At 34.3% G+C, this 18,175-nt stretch overlaps 1 protein-coding gene across 1 annotated transcript; it reads left to right on the forward strand.

The window, feature by feature from the left end:
• The first annotated feature begins 10,706 nt into the window (after window positions 1-10,706).
• Window positions 10,707-14,529, forward strand: LOC134254172 (uncharacterized). The gene is made up of 3 exons (XM_062736716.1): window positions 10,707-11,198; window positions 13,208-13,309; window positions 14,121-14,529. The coding sequence occupies exons 1-3, from the start codon at window positions 10,799-10,801 to the stop codon at window positions 14,432-14,434; spliced, it is 816 nt and encodes a 271-aa protein (XP_062592700.1). The 5' UTR covers window positions 10,707-10,798; the 3' UTR covers window positions 14,435-14,529.
• The last annotated feature ends 3,646 nt before the right edge of the window (window positions 14,530-18,175 follow it).

Genomic DNA, 18,175 nt, shown 5'->3' on the forward strand with positions numbered 1-18,175 from the left:
ACTCGATCAAAGGCGACAAAGTTTCGTCTTCCGGGGTGGGGACTAAAAAGTTCACACTTTTAAATTTGAACAAACATACTAGTTTTTGCCTGTAGTTGTAATCCCGGCGTGTGATGGGGAGGCCTCTTTGTTACACGGCCAGCCTCTTTGTGAAGGTCACTTTCCTCCGCCGCGACTTCCTGTGGATTCATGGTCATTTCCTATCTAGATTCGGATGTATTTATCTTTCGCCACAGCTTACACATAATTAAAGTCAAGATATGATGGAAACCATGAAACCTTGTGACGAATTAACAAATCAACAACAGATTTAAGCTTCTGAATTGACGGCCCTGAAGATTTTCAAACTTCACTCACTGTTACTGACATGACAGATTGATGCATCAGAATTCTAGAAATTTTGCCTGCCAGTTTATTTTTTTTTTTGCATTTTTTTCCTGGTCGTAATACTGGATAAAGATAGCTCAATTGTCTTAATATAGTTTTAAGTCTAAAAATTCGATTAGGAATAAAATAATTTAAGACTCAAATGCATTTTACGTGTATATTGACCAGAGATTAAGAATCAATCAAATATATAATATCTGGTATTGTATAATTTCGAAAATGTACTTTTAATTTTATCATGGTGGTAGTGAACTGTCTTCCTGGTCAAGTTAATCGGACGTTCTCGGGCTCATTAGCCTAATTAAATCTCTGTCGATTATGTGTGAGGTCTTTCTGGAATGCAATTTTATTACACAATCAAAAGATTGTTTTTTTTTTCAATAAAATGTAGAAGATTCATTTTTGCTAAAGCGGACGAAAGAAATTGACGTTTAGTCACATCACACTTGTACTAGTATATGATATAAATAACTGCATTTCACCCTCATTCTCAAATCTTGTCAATCGTGTAGTGTAGGGCGGCGATGTCATTTGGGCACCATTTTTGATTAATAGTTGTTCATGTTGTCAGACAGTGAGACATAAAGAACTATTTATCAACAGAGGGCTATTCATTTTGATAAAATTCTTCGACCAATATTTAATCTTGATCATTGCTAAGAAAAAAAAACCCCTAATACTTAAAGAAGATTGCACTATTTATGATGGTTGTAGCCCCTTTCCCTCATGCCCTGGAGGACCATGAAATTTATAATTTTTGTACCCCTTCGATGCTGCAAGCTAAAAACTGGTTCAGTGGTTCAAGCAAAGAAGCTGAAAATGTTCAAATGTTATAATGACCGACGCACGAGGGACGACGACGGACAAAAGCGGATGGCAATAGGTCACCTGAGTGAAACAGGTGTTCTAATAAAACTGAAATTCTAGGGGGTGCCTGGACCCCCCCCCCCCCTTCATCACCCTCTCCTGGATTCTCCTATATGCGAATGAAGTTGATAACTAATTAATCTCTTGCAAAGGTTTGAAACCATATCAGGCAGGTAGAAAAGGAGAAATAATATTAGAAACTAACCATAATTTGAATAAATAAAGATTAAAAGTTGAGCTTTTTTACCGATATGTGGAATGACTCGTACTTCGATTATAAATGACAAAAGTTCAATCGAAGATGTTGGATCCGCCCTGCTTTTGGTAGCAAAAGTTTGTTTGGTTTCCCTACAAAAAAAAAGATGGAAAAAATACATTTAAATTTCGATAGTGAAATTGACAAAACTAAGAAATATTTTTGTTTGATTCAAATTTCGAAAAAATTGACCCCCTCCCAATGAATCCATCGTTATATCTATCTAAAAAAATGTTTATTTTCAAGAGCTGGCCGAATTATCAGAAAGGCAGCTTTGGTTATTTCCCCCCAAATTTGCAATGCAAAACTTTCCTAGGTACAGGTATATAGTAGGTTGTATATCATTCCGGACCTGATAAATATATAAGATATCAGTGGGTTATATTTTATATAGGCAAAAAGGCTGTAGCCTATAGCCTTCAAATCATTTTCTCAGGAATAAAGATTTGGTTGAATAAAGGGGCATTTTGTTAAATTTGTTAATACAAACCGTACCTATTAATTTATTTTGTTGCAAATGCCAAAAAAGCATTATTAGCAATCTACACTTTTATACCTATCCGATTTTGTTTACAGTTTTGCTTTATATATTGAAGGAGGGGAATTATACATAGGCAGTGCCTGCTATCCGATCCTATTATGTTCATTCATAACAAAATATTGTCTAAATTAAAAAATTGTATTGAAGGACAAGACTATTCCCATAACTGGAAATTTTTTAGCCAAAGTTCAAGTGTTATAATATTAAGTCTGTATCAAAAATTTCATCGAAAGCAACAGGAGTCCTTAATAAGTGCAGGAAACGCAATTGATAACTTGAATTAGAATTAGATTTAGTAGGAAATTCAATGTATTGATCAAATTCTGAGTATTCACTCAGTAAGGAAGTTTCCATATTTTCTAAGCAGAGTAAAAGAATAAGTTAAGAGTTCTCAGATTTGTTCAGCGGTCTTCACATTACGATATGAACTGTAAATACGTCTTCATATTATTTTCACTAGTCAAATTAAAATTGTAGATGTCTGAGTTTGCAAAAATGCTCCCTTAGAACCCCCTCCCTACCCAGCGTGAGGAAGTTCCTTGTCTACCCACACTTTGCATGTCAGCTTAAATCTGTGACTTGACACTACCCCCTATACCTATCAAGAGGAAGCTCCTTGTCTACCCACATTTTGCACCTCAGCTTAAATCTGTGACTTTACACTATACAATGTATACTACACATTAGCAGAAAGGAATGTAGGCCACTGGATATACACACCCACAGAAGCTTGTCGGCTTGTTGGATAGATGGAACGCCATCACTGCCTTATAGCATAAAACTATGCATTCATTATGTCAATCTATTATTACGTGATGTGAACATATCTTTACGTTATGTCAATTTTTTATGGGGTGTTGTAAAAATATCTTGACATCATGTCAATGCTGCATTACATGAAGTGAACACATTCTTCCATTATGTCAGCACTTTATAACTTGAAGTCCAAAGTTCATTATGTGAAGTGAAAAATTAATATGTTTACATTGTGTTAAAACTTTATTACTTGAAATGAATGTATCTTTATATTATTTCATTTCTTTAATATGCGAGGTCAAAATTGCATTACGTCAAGTAAATTTCGTTTTACATGTGTTCTATGATTAAATTTATCATTACGTTAAGTCAGAGTTCATTCCCTTTTGTGAGTGTATATTTCTATAATAACTAAGCATTATTACGTGATGTAAATGTCTCTTTATTTTACGCCGAGGTCATCACAATGTTAGGTGAAAACATCTTACCTTTATGTCAGTGCTTTATTAGTGATGTAAAAAGGTTTATAACGTAATGTGAACATATATTATGGAGACAGTCCCGGCGTTCCATATTATATCAACACTTTATTACATTATGTCAAAACTCCATTCCGTGATGTGGATATATAATTACGTTATGTCAAATCTTTCTTATATGATTTAAGAATATCTTTATATTGTGTTAACTCTTTATCACGTTGACTCAAATGTTCATTACGTGCTGTACAATACATTTACATTATGTCAAAGTTGACAACCGTGTTTTCACGACGGGGAAGGGGGGGGGTGTTCTGATTAATTAGGACGAATTAGAGACACATTATATAAAGGGGGGGGGGTCTGGCTTCCTCTTTTTTTCCAACATAACATTATCAAAGAAAATGTTCATTGAAGGGGTCTGAAATTCCGCCCCACTTTTTGCTGAAGTATAAGGGAATTTTTTTCAGGACTGATCGAAGTTGGACCTCCCCCCTTTCACCCAAATAGGATTTTTGAGTTTGGACATTATTTTTTTCCTGGCCGACAAACCTCCCCCAACTTTCAAAAACGATGCAACGTCACTGGAACTAGTCATTTTTCAACCATTCCAGGTCCAAAATTCTGTTACAAAATTCTACCAGTCCCTCACTGGTTCTTGAAAAGAGTAGCTATAGAGGGACGGTATGGTGTCTAAGATGGGGACCAGGGGGTGAAAGCCTGGAAGCTCTCAGGCTTTAGTGTTTTTTTTATATAAAACGTTTCAACTTATTTCAGTTATACTTTTTGTGAAACTAATGCAATGTCCTACAAAGTAAAACCAATTGATTAATTTCATGCATATTTTGGTCACTAAAGATGGGGGGCGGGATCCCCCTCTCCCCACCCACCCACCAGTGCACGTATGAAATACGATGTGTTTACACTTAAAAAAAAAATAAAAAGGAGGGTTAAAGACTGATAAAAAGCTTAGGACAGTGTTTTGTAGTTAGATCAGAAGTTTCGGACTTTTCAAAATAAAATGAAAAAAAATGCTGCATTACACATACTATTTGATTTGCGATAATTATGAGATTAAACGGCCATTGAATTTCGACGTTAAAAAAAAAACAATCGTCAATAAAGATTCCACGGGAACATGATCCTATTTATAAATTTTAACCTGATATTTAATAAAGGAATTACTAAGTCTTGTGTATAATTTAATATTTGATATTTTTAATTTAAATTTATTGCATGTTGAAAACACAAAACGAACTTTTAGGCATAACCTTAACCTTACGTCACACAATAAAGAGTTGAAATATTCTAAGATATACTGACAAGAGGCTAACCATTTTAGACACAATGTAAATATATATCGTACAATGGCATAACATAATAATGATTTGTCAAAAAGTTAGGAAAAATTGACATCATGTAATAGATTCCCGTCGTCCTGTAGCATATTGATGACACAATGTAGTAAAGAATTGGCCACATGTGACAATTTGTTCAGATCATGTAATGAAATTCTTACATCGTGTTATATCGACTTGATATTGAATTAAAGATATATTCACATCATGTAATGAACTACTTAGACCAAATAGTAGAGAGTGCACATAATGTAATAATGAGTTGAAAATATATAAAAACATCTTTACACCACGTAAAATTGTTTTGACTTAATGTCATAAAGAGCTGATATAATGCAATGGAAGCTTGGCGCAATGTAATTAAAGCGCGAGTTAATGCCATAAAGACTAAACATAATGTAATGGAAAGTTGACATAACGCAATAGTAGTGTGTGTAAATGTCATAAAGAGTTGACATAATGTAATGAAAGGTTGACACAATACAATAGTAGGTTGAATAAATATCATAAAGAGTTGACATAATGTAATGGACGGTTGACACAATGCAATAGCAGTGTGAGTAAATGTCATAAAGTGTTGACATAATGTAATGGAAGGATGACGCAATGCAATTGTTGTGTTCTGCTATAAGGCAGTGACGGCGTTCCATAGCAGGGCATTAAGATAATTACTGAGGTTTAACAAAATCAGTGCTTATTCAAACAAAAACAATATATCACCATACATTATTAAGGAGTCAGTCACATTTGCTTCTTCCGACTAGATATCCCAACTAACAAAGCAAATTTATAACAAACGGGATGAGTTTTTCATCGGTATTATGTGTTTATGTATTCATACTGATTCGATACTCAAAAGAATGTTCCGAGTTCAATATCAATTTTTAAAACAGAAGCTAGCTGCAGAGATACGATCAAGTTATAGGGTTAATTATCTCGTTTAAGTTGGAATGCTACACCAAAATGTTATTTAATTGAGGCTGAAGGCGTGTCTCTTTAGACATGGTTTTACCGTGGAAAGATTGATATTAGCTCTCAATTAGCTCTCAATTATGTTATATTATATTTTTTGATTTTTCAAAAAAAGTAAAAAAAAAAAAGTTTTATCTTCAAATAAAATGCTTTAGAGTTTAACATATGCTGTTAATGAATGCACAATATAAAAATTTAATGATACGTGTCAAGATGAGCCAGAGAGCCGTTTACAATGTACATGCATGTTCACCAACTTCAGCATTTTAACAGCGAGTAAGAAAATCCATGGGATCAAATTTCAACATACTGCAGAATCATATGATTGGAAAAGAGGTAATTGCCTGACGTCACGGCGTCAGGCAGTATAAGGATTGATATTTCCAAGATCCGAAAATGTGCGACGTACCATATCTAAAGAGCTAGATTTTGTGAAAGCTGATTTACATTGGAATTCTTTACCTGCATTTTAAAAGAAACAGTTTTCAGAAAAAAGAAACATATTACTGATGCGAAATACTGCAGTGTTTACTTCCTTTAATCTTTTTGCATGGAACAGATTATTCCATATGATTTGCCGTTTCAACATGTCCGTGTATCCTTTTTTCGGCATTTCTATACTACTGGATCAGTCCATTTATATTCTACGAAAGGGGTGAATCGCTCTTTTCGCGCCAAATGTCACTAGTAAGCTACCTTGGATTGTTCTATTGTATGAATGGGTGTGCTAACTTACATGGAATCAAATAAAGTTTGTCCTTTTAATGCTTCAGAAATTCTATCTACAAGTTTTATACCATTCTTTAAAACAACATATCGTATACATCAGTATACATGGTATATGGGCATGTAACACTAAAGAAATCATGTTTTGTTTACCAATCCCGCGGTTGGTTTATTCCATAAATGGACGAGTCCAATAATAACAAACAATGCAGTTCAAGCCATCGTCTCCAGATGCATGATCTATTATGTCTTTGTTCAGATGCACACAATAAAATAAGAAAGTAGTGAATCATCTTGGATATTTCTTTCTACAAAGCCTAACTATTGAATTTATTTATTTCATTCTCAATATATCATGTATCATATTATGATAGTGTCATCCCCCACCCCTTTTAAGGAAAAAACAATGAACACACATTACTACTGTTTACTTTAAAGCAGAAAATACACTCCAACAAAATGTGTTTTTAATTATATCCATCTTTTAAAATGTTCACAATGCGTGATTTGATAACAGATTTTATAATAGGTGTTACAATGTACCTTGAAATCAATTTAGATTCAAGGGCAGATCACTCCACTTTCAGACCCCCCCCCCCCCTCCTCTTCAACTACAAAGTTCTTTAGTATGCAGTGTAGAGATGATATTTCTACAAGTTCAGTAAAATTAAGTTTTCAATTACATAAGGTTCTCAAAATATAAAGTTAGGATATTTTTTAAACACACAAAGTATTGCTCAAAAGGGCCATCACTCTTCATGCAGATAAATTGATTGATTTAGTCAGGCAAGCTTTTTAAAAAGCTGTTACTTGTATCAATAGATTAATTTGAATTAGTGAGGTTATTATGAAGGTCATGTCAAAAATCGTTTAGAAAAGTCGGGTTTCGTCTCGAGCTATCGCTCTCAGTAAGAAGTGATATACATGTACATATTAGTGCTAAACTCGTTATCGTCCACTTGTAAGCATAATGTCATTTATGGGTATTTTTTCTTCATTTCGTTATATGACAATATTGCCAACATTGGTACAGGGAACCTGTTCATGTATGAAAGAAGATGTGGAGACAAGGCGTGCAGATTGCCTGTATCTTCAGATAAATGTAAGGAATCGCTGTCTAGTTAGTGTATAAGTATGCCAGGGCATCAACGATAGTGGTAAACAGGATAATATGCATAACGGGCGAAGTACTATACTAACTAGACAGTGATTCCTTATATTTCCATTTCATTGTGAAATAAAATTATAGATTTAGATTTTAAAGATATAGACATAGATTTAATTTACACGAGGCCTCCCATGCCAATTTCAATAGTCCTCGTCCACTGCCGTCAAACACAAAGGCAGTCGCACGAGATTTACATGCATATTTGGCCTCCTTATATAGTATCAGACACAGATACAGTTTCGCACGAGATTTGCATGCATATTAGGCCTCCTTAGCTCCTGACCTATCGACCTGCCTAATTTACATTCCGGCGGAATTATCAAGAAATCAACACCGCTAACTTTCAAAGAGTTATCACAGAGAAAAAAAAATCAGAAATAGAAATATAAAGAAATCTTATTCAGCATGTGAATTAAGTATTCAAATTAAGTTCTCATTATTGAAATTATGAGAAACAAACCTACTATGAGAGAGAAATAAATCTCGGAAAAAGTTATTCTTTTATAAATAAATAAATAAATGGTATTCGCGAGATTCGAACTCTAGTAATGAAAGTCCGAAGTACCATACTGCTTTGAAATTAACGCCCTAAACACTTCGCTACTTGGCTTATAAATGATGTATTTGGGTACATAATGTTTGTGATATGACCTTGACTTAATGAACTTGAAGTATTTCTCGGAAAGATACGAATGTTTGTCATTAAAGTGTACTTTAAGGTATAGTGGGTCCTTGTTCCATGTTTTTGTAAACTAAAAAATGTATGTTTTAATGCAAACTTTTAGGATTATCTTTCAAAAAGATGGAGCGAAGACCCACTCATATTGAATTTTTTTGTTAAAGCACAAGAAAATGATCTTTTTTGTTCTTTTTAGTGCTTGTATGCTTTTTCATAGGCAAATAATTTCAGCCTTTGTGAGATTTTTGTAAATTATAGAGATTTTACATTAAGTATTTTAATATTAGATGAAATAGCAAAATTGGGATTTAATTTTTTACTTCATATCTGTCGCAATATAGGCACTTCGTCCGCCTTATCCCCCATCTTCTTTAAATGTATCAGATGTATGTTTAATTCGCGCATTGCAGATCCTTCTGTATTCCATGACCAAGAAGTGGAAAAAAGAATTTGATAGATAACTTGATCCGTACGTATTGGTCCCTACTGACAAAGCATTTATAACAACATTGTCTTTGAATGTAAAGCTCGTTATATATAATGTATTTTAGAGGAACTTGGAATTAATTCTACAAGAATATTTTTATTAAAGGATACTTTGAATATTTTTTTAATATACCAAACAACCAAAATGAATTTGAATTACCATATCTTTATTGGATTCCAAAACTTCATGAAAATCCTGATAAACAAAGACGCATGGCGGGTTCTAGTAAATTTCTACCAAGCCTTTTTCTTTACTCCTCACTTAAATATTAATAGTAGTGAAGGAGAGACTTCAAGAGTACAACAATATATTCGAGAAGTGGCGTAAATCAGACGTGAATACTAAAAAATTTCAAGGAACTTTTGGAACATTCTAAATTACAAAACTTTACCAAAATCAAGAACATAAAAACTTAAGACTTTTCAACATTATATTCAACTATTCCCACGATCAATCAAAGACCAGGCTTTCTGGCATAATTGACAGCTGCTTTTTCAGTAAAAAAAAAAATGTAACTCGTAAATATATATTTGCCTTGTCATTGATCATTTGTTAAAAAAATAATCTGATTATATACACAAAAGTACTCTGAAGTTAATTTTAAAATATGTTCGAGTTTTTAATTGACACTATCGATGTAGTTTTTGGAGACCAGGCCTGGGGGCCATAAAACAGACGAGCTCACTTTTGATCTCAGTCTAACTTTTTCCAAAGGAATTTATAGCGGAAAAGTGAGACTGAGATCAAAAGTGAGCTCGCCTAAGTTTTATGGCCCCCAAGCCAGGTCTTCCAACAATCTACTGGAAATCCCACGGGTACCAATTGCACCCCGTTCTTAGCAGACCCACTTTTGTACTCATATGAAACAGAGTTTATTCCAAATCTTTAACATGAAAAGAAGAAAAAACTTACTGTAGCCTTCAACTCCACATTTAGATATATCGACAACATATTGTCAATTAACATTGCTTTATGATAAATAAACGTCATCACTTTAACTTTTTTATCATCAACATCGATCCCTTACTTATGCACAATATACCTTCGTCACCTGCATACTGAGTTTATGTCTCTCAGTGTAATCGATACAGAAGAGCACCTCTACGTATGAACAATTTCTAAAACGAGGTAGGTTGACAAACAAGTTGATGAAGCAAGAAAATCAACAGTCTCTTAAAGACTATATTTCGTAAGTTCCATGGTTGATACAAAAATTGATGTAATTTATCTTTAGGTCAAATGCTGACTGACTAACCCTGAGTGTAAGGCCATTATGAACATATTGTTTTGTCCACGGATTTTCCCGGTTTTTTCCGAACAGGACAAGGAGTACACGGCGGGTGAGACCGGTCTGCAGGATATTCTAACTCCTTCATGGCATCTGATCCCATCTCTGATGTTTTGGAGCTCCGTGTTTGCTCCGCTCCTATTTTGTAATATTTAATGAACTTTTGACCTTGAATACTTTGTTGTCTTCACATATTTCACTTACCTCATGGTATAATGCAAGTAAAGGCGACCTTATGCTTAAAATTTCATTACATTATCAAACCAGTGCATAGATATGGTAGAAAAATATTTGAAACACGTATCATTGAATTCAAAGACATGCATTGCTGTATATTAATAGTAGGGTTTAAAGATATTTCTTCTACTTGACACATTACTTCCACTTCCCCTTATGGTGGATTATCTTCGATTATGGAGTAATGGGCAGTACCATACTGTTTTTCAGTTTTATTTAGAACAATTCAAAAGTAAGTGAAAGACAAAAGGTCTTACTTTTTTTTTTTTTACTGTTTTTAATTTTTGATCGAATCGATTAAAAGTAAATTTGTTGTTTTTAGAAAGCTAGATTTTTTTTACCTTGTAGAGTACAACTTTTATTTGATTTGAAAGGTCAAGGACACCATGTGCTGACATCATAGTTGTATACAACTTGAGTAATTTATGCATCTGTAGGTCGTGTGCAAAATACGCTTAACAATATTCACCGGTAACTCTTAAGATGCAAGGTTTTTGAATCTGAAACTATACATTACTTGGAAGGCTTACATGCATTAACGTTTGTGTGTAAATCAAGTTGGAAGCAACACTCATCGAGCTTGACACCTACTTGATTATGGCAATATTGGGAAGAAATGTCTTTGATTTTTGTTTTTATTTCATTCTTGCCATTTCGGCGCTGGATCCTGGTGTACAAACTGTAAATACACCACGCTCAAATGGTTCTGAAAGATTGAATTGGAAAAATGCAGTCAATGTAAGACAGACTGATGCCTTGTTAAAACTGGAAGAGGAGATGAAAGCACTGGAAGAGAGAGTAGAACAAATAGAGGAAAAGAGTCGACAAGGAAAAGATAAGAAATGTGTTTGTGAACACTGGGAAGAGAAATTTAAATTACAGATGTTGGAAAAAGAAATTCAATTGCAACGTAAACCAGGTGTACAAGTATTTAAGCGGGTAAAAAAGAGCAGCGGTAGTCAAAATGAAAGTCAGAATTTCAACGCCGAAATTAATGGTAAGTCATGATTTGTACATTATATCAATTAATATAATATTTTTTTTAAAAAGTACATCAATAAAAAGACTTAAGTTTTTTTTAGGTCACCTGAGTAACTCAGGTGACCTATTGCCATCTGTTTTCGTCCGTCGTCGTGCGTCGTGTGTCGTGCGTCGTGTGTTAACATTTGAACATTTTCAGCTTCTTCTCTGAAACCACTGAACCAATTTCAACCAAATTTGGTATGCAGCATCTATGGGTGAAGGGGAACAAAAATTGTGAATTTCATGGTCCCGGCCCCCCCTGGGGCCTGAGGGGTGGGGCCAAAACCACTAAAATTATTGCAATATTAAAAAATCTTCTTTACTCCTGGACATCAAGCAGGCAAACTGTTAGCATGAATGTAATAAGCATTGAGTCCTCTACCAAAATTGTGAAATTCATGGCCCCAGGGTCAGGGGTTCTAGTGCTAGGGCGGGGCTATATAGAGTATATAGTGAAAATGCATTATTTCTTTGAAAATCTTCTTCTCTGCTTCTGGGTATTAGATAAACTAACTAAGTACATAGTTATGATGAGCAAGAGTGCCTCTTCCAGATTTTATGGCCCCAGGGTCAGGGGTTCTGGTGTTAGGGCGGGGCTCTATAGATTATATAGTGAAAATGCATTAATTATTCTTTGAAAATCTTCCTCTCTGCTTCTGAGTACTAAATAAAATAAAATAATTAAGCACAAAGTTATGATGAGCAAGAGTGCCTTTTCCAAAATTGTAAATTTATAGCCCTAGGGTCAGGAGTTCCAGTGTTAGGGCGGGGCTCTATTGATTATATAGTGAAAATGCATTTATTCTTTGAAAATCTTCTTCTCTGCTTCTGGGTTTTAAATGAACTAACTGAATACATAATTATGATGAGCAAGAGTGCCTCATCCAGATTTGTGAATTTTATGGCCCCAGGGTCAGGGGTTCTGGTGTTAGGGCGGGGCTCTATAGATTATATACTAAAAATGCATTTATTCTTTGAAAATCTTCTTCTCTGCTTCTGAGTATTAAATAAACTAATTAAGCACAAAGTTATGATGAGCAAGAGTGCCTTTTCCAAAATTGTAAATTTCATAGCCCCAGGGTCAGGGGTTCTAGTGTTCGGGCGGGGCTCTATAGATTATATAGTGAAAATGCATTTATTCTTTGAAAATCTTCTCTGCTTCAGGGTTTTAAATAAACTAACTAAGTACATAGTTATGATGAGCAAGAGTGTCTCTTCCAGATTTGTGAATTTTATGGCCCCAGGGTCAGGGGTTCTAGTGTTAGGGCGGGCTCTATTGATTATATAGTGAAAATGCATTTATTCTTTGAAAATCTTCTCTGCTTCTGAGTATTAAATAAACTAATTAAGCACAAAGTTATGATGAGCAAAAGTGCCTTTTCAAAAATTGTGAATTTTATTGCCCCAGAATCAGGGGTTCAGGTGTTAGGGCTCTTTTGATTATTCAGTAAAAATACATTAATTCTTTGAAAATATTTTTCTTTGCTTTTGGGTTTATGCTAATGATCCAAGTATATATATATTTATGCTGAAGAAAGGTGCATCTAGCAAAATGATTATTTTTTATGCCCCCCCCCCTCCTGGGTCAAGGGGGGGGGGGGTGGGAGTTACATAGTCTGAAAACAAATTAATGCTTTGAAATCTGCTCTTTGGTATTAATCGACCATTTTACGATAAAATTTGCAAAATTTTGAAATATGTGGCCCCAGGGTCAGTGGTTCTTTTGGGGTGAGGTGCACAACTGGATAGAAAGTGGAAGAACATTTTCTCTTTGTAACTCTGATCTACCTCTGGGTATTGAACAAGTAGAGTAAGCATGCTAAGTTTTTTAATTATGATAAGCAATGGTGCCTCTTTCAAAATTGTGAATTGTGAATTTCATGGCCTCTGGTTTAAAACATGAACCAAATTTAATTGTTTGAAAGTTGTTACACAATACTCAGGTGACCTATAAGGCCCGTGGGCCTCTTGTTTATGTTTAAGGAAGGACAAGTTTGTGTGCGTTTTCCAGCATCTTAAGTAGGGACAGAGGGGGTACAGGCCATTCCCAGACCGTTGTCTTTGATAACGTGATCACAAACACACGTAAGCATTTGCAAAGTTAACACTATTAGATCTTTAGAATTTTTTTTATTGCAGACACTGTAGAGGTTCAAAACTATAAATATAAGCATTTAATGGAATTGCTCACTTTGCAGATATCTGAATGTCGAAGACCACATCAACAGTTTTCTTCGTAATAGAAGTTCATCTAAATCTTAAAAATAAAATAAATAATAATCCAATGTTTAATAATTACGTTTTATTACATTTTTACCAGTGAAATACTGTAATTTATTCATTGAATAAAATGATATTCTGTCACAGTGTGAAAGGATATCAAAATGATATCCTGTCTCAGTGTGAAAACTCTCGATTTTCCTTCCCATAACGGAGAGTGTTGTAAAAACTCTACCTTGACCTGATATAAGATAGAAAGAAATAAATAAATCATTCTGACAGAGAAAAAAAACTAAAAATTACCCAAATACATTGATAAATCCATGTTTACAATGTTTTTACCTCACTTAGCTATGACGTCTCAACCGCTGAACTACGGGTATGACCTCATGTAGCCTATGACGGTATTACAAAAAGACAGAGGCAAAGGAAAAATCAAAGAAACTTTTTAAAAATGTTATAAACAGAAAACTCAATGTTTTGTACATGTAGTTGAATACACTCGTGAGACAGGATTTTTAAAAATATTTTTACTCGTGCTTCGCACTCGTGAAAATATCAAAAATTCCCGTCCCACTCGTGAAATAAATTCCATATTCAACTACAAAACATGGAATATCCTCTATATCTTTCACTAATATTGATAAAAATGTACCGACATTTTCTTTTAATTTAGACAATGCCTACAATGGACACACGGGAATCTTCACATCTCCTTCCACCGGCGTCTTTGCCTTCTCGTGGACAATGAACTCTGAAAGATCAGGGCACTACGAATTAATGCATAACTCGGAGGTCAAAACTATCACAACTTCTGAATCTAGTGTACGTCCTCATGTAGAGAGAGCGAGTGTCTCCGCGACTATAGTTTTAGAACTACGTGAAAATGACGTTGTTTTCCTTCGAACGCATCATGCGCGGGGTCAAGGGATATTTATTGTCAGCAATTCCCTAATGCAATCAAGTTTTTCTGGTTGGCAAGTTTATTAGGACAAACATTTTATTTCATAAATTCGAACGTGAGAAAAATATCCAGCAAAAGTATAATGCTGTATTTTACTTCAACTATAAAAAATAATAATCTTTGTCAGTGTTTAAATTGAAAGACGGAGGAGTGAAACACATGGAGACAACAATCAACATTCAAGCTAAAAAAAATTCCATAAAACAATACAAAATAGGAGCAGAGCAAACACGGACCTCTGAAACAACAGAAGGGGGATAAGGTGCCATGGAGGAGTGAGAATCCCCTGCCGACGGGTCACATCCACCGTGTGCTCCCTGTGATGATTGGGAAATAACGGGAAAATCACTCGTTCATCAGTGTGTAAATAATGGACTAGCAATTAGTACTGAAAAACGTCAGTCAGCATTTGATTCAATGAAAAATTGTATTTGCTGACAAGATCATTATCACCATAGAACTTACGAAATTATTACTTTAAATGAGACTGCTTATATTCGTGTTTCATCAACGTGTTTGTCAATAACCTACCTTGTTTTAGAAATTGTATACATACGTAGAGCATGTTCTTGCGTATCAAATCAACTGAAAGATATACTCCCTATGCTTGTGATGCTGCATATGTACTGGAAGTTGACGATTGAAAATTTAAAGTCATCACGTCTACTATATACAGTTTGGCTGTTAGATTACCGTTAACGTCTTTTTCAAGTAAAATATTCACATATAAAACAGATTTGTCAGACTCTATGGTATATTTTATCTCAAGCTCACCGGGATACATTTTATATCGTGTCGACTTAAGAATGGAAATAACCATTGCTGATTGACAATACGTCGTCGATATATCTAAATGTGGAGTTGAAGGCCACCTGAAGTGTTTTCTTCTTTTCACGCATATGTTGACAGATTCTGCTTCATATGAATATAAAATAAATCTGCTATTCACGGCTCGGAATGGGCTCCCATGCATGGGAATTCAAATAGATTGTTGGAAGTACTGGTCTCCAAAAACAACATAGAAATTGCCAATTAGAAACTCAAGCAACCTTTGAATGTCAACTTCAGAGTACTTGTGTGTACAATCGGAATGTTTTAGCAAAATAATTTTCAAATGACTAATGACAAGGTAAGTAAATTTTCGAGTTCTATTTTTATTGAAAAAGCAGCTCTCGATGATGTCCATCTTAAAACTTTAATGGTTCAAAATTTGAAAAATTGCATTTACTTTCAATTAATATACATGTAGTTTAAATTTACCAATTTTTGCAAAAAATATATAGGTTGCTAAAGTATTTAAGATGGGAGACTTAAATAAACAGAAGTTTATGTGTCAACTTTAAAAAATCTACAATTTTTGTAAACAGTATTTATTTATAAAAATTATGTAAAAACTGGTCCAAATACATACTTTTGATGCTGAAAGTTCCTTGTTACCTATAGATCAGATTCTTTTGAATGTGAGTATCAGGGAAAATATTTTAAGTTAGACGTTCAGTAAAGAAAATAACTAAAATGAAGATACTTAAGATGGATTTCTTGCCCTTGTCAACAGATTGAATAATTTGCTGAATAAAGAAAATATACATTTTAAAAATTCTTTTACTTAACAATATTTATTATTACACCTATTGAAATGCATTCTTTCAAAAGATATCGTTTTGTTTATTTTATTAACAAAATTATTTTGTTAAAAAACTTTCTGGTTGTAAGTACTCTGAAATGGACGTCAAAAAATGCTTCAGTTTCTGATTCAGTTTCTGATTGACAATATTTACATAGTGTACGTAGTTTTTGGAGACCAGGTCTTCCAACAAATTACGCCCAATCATTATCAGACCTATTTTTGTATTCAAATGAAGCAGAATTTGTCCAAAATCTTATCCGTGAAAAGAGAACACTTGTGGTCTTCAACTCGACATTTAGATACATCGACGACGTGCTGTCAAGTAACAATGGTAATTTCCATTCCTATGTCGATACGATATGATACAGGGACGTAGCAACAGGGGGGGGGGGCTGTCCCACTTTTTTCCCAAAAAAATTACTATTGAAAATGTCTACTGAAAGGTTGGTTGGCCCCCTCACTTCTTACCATAGTATAATGATATCAAGGATATGTAGTATTATATGGAAAAAATGTAAGGGAAAGGAAGTTGGCCTTGAAAAAAAGTTAGCCACAACACCCCCCCCCCCCCAACGAAATAGGATTTCTTTTTTTAATAAATGTAGAAGGTTAATTTTTGCTAAAGCGGACGAAAGAAATTGATGTTTAGTAACATCACTCTCATACTAGTATATGATATAAATAACTGTATTTCACCCTCATTCTCAAATCTTGTCAATCGTGTAGTGTATCATTTGGGCGCCATTTTTGATTAATAGTTGTTCATGTTGTCAGACAACATGAGACATGAAGAACTATTTATCACCAGACAGCTATTTATTTTGATAAATTCTTCGACCAATATTTAATCTTGATCATTGCTAAGAGAAAAAAAAATCCGAATACTTAAAGAAGAATGCACTCTTTATGATGGTTGTAGCCCCTTTCCCTCATGCCCTGGAGGACCATGAAATTTATAATTTTTGTACCCCTTCGATGCTGCAAGCTAAAAACTGGTTCAATGGTTCAAGCAAAAAGCTGAAAATGTTCAAATGTTATAATGACCGACGCACGACGGACGGCAACGGACAAAACGGCTGGCAATAGGTCACCTGAGTGACACAGGTGTTTTAATAAAACTGAAATTCTATAGGGGGTGCCTGGACCCCCCCCCCCCCCTTTCTTCACCCTCTCCTGGATTCTCCTATATGCGAATGAAGTTGATAACTAATCTCTTGCAAAGGTTTGAAACCATATCAGGCAGGTAGAAAACGAGAAATAATATTAGAAACTAACCATAATTTGAATGAATAAAGATTAAAAGTTGAGCAGTCTACTCTCTTTTAGCGATACTAGTATGTGGAATTACTCGTTCTTCCGTTATAAATGACAAAAGTTCCATTGAAAATGTTGGATCCGTCCTGATTTTGGTTTCCCTACAAAAAGATAGAAAATATATATTTAAATTTCGATAGTGAAATTGACAAAACCAAGAAATATTTCTTGTTTGATTCAAATTTTGAAAAAATTGACTCCCTCCCAATGAATCCATATCTATCTAAAAAAATAATTATTTTCGAATTGTCAGAAAGGCAGCTTTGGTTATTTCCCCCCAAATTTGCAATGCAAAACTTTCCTAGGTACATAGTTAAGAAATAAAGTCTGCGTTTTCGTGAATGTTGCAGGATAATCTCCGAAGTCGAGAAATGTTGTTTGAAAGATAAAAGCCGAGGCTTTTATATTTCAAACAACATTTCGAGATTTCTATTCTACAAAGATCATGAAGATCGCTAAAATACGCCTGATCGTTTCCTCTATAGAGAAACGAAATAGGTCACCATGTCTCGATTACGCTGTTCCATTTAACACCAGAGGGAAAATTTGTTTGCTTACATGTGTATGGAATGCAGACAATTTGAGATTTCGTTGCATTAGAAATAGCCTTTTTAAATTTCAAATTTGTTCAATATATGTATTGATTAATTTTAATGAATGTTCCTGTTTAACTGCTTTATTGGTGTTTAGATGTGTAGGGAGGTCCGTGGAATAGCCCCGCGCTTGGCTATAAAAACCGACATTCATCAGCAATTTGATGCAATTTACAGTGTTCAGACTGTAAAAGACGACACATTGATGTGGTCTGAACAAGTATTTCATTTTT

Source organism: Saccostrea cucullata, unplaced genomic scaffold, assembly GCF_032062105.1.
Source record: "Saccostrea cucullata isolate Sc308-1 unplaced genomic scaffold, CSIRO_AGI_Scuc_v1 ctg239, whole genome shotgun sequence".
Classification (NCBI taxonomy): Eukaryota; Metazoa; Mollusca; class Bivalvia; order Ostreida; family Ostreidae; genus Saccostrea; species Saccostrea cuccullata.

Excerpts from the sequence above, each read along its gene's own strand:
- LOC134254172 (XM_062736716.1), top strand. The coding sequence starts at position 10,799 with ATGGCAATATTGGGAAGAAATGTCTTTGATTTTTGTTTTTATTTCATT. Across the intron at positions 11,199-13,207 it reads TTTCAACGCCGAAATTAATG|GAAGGACAAGTTTGTGTGCG; the intron begins GTAAGTCATGAT and ends TTTATGTTTAAG. Across the intron at positions 13,310-14,120 it reads TAACGTGATCACAAACACAC|ACAATGCCTACAATGGACAC; the intron begins GTAAGCATTTGC and ends CTTTTAATTTAG.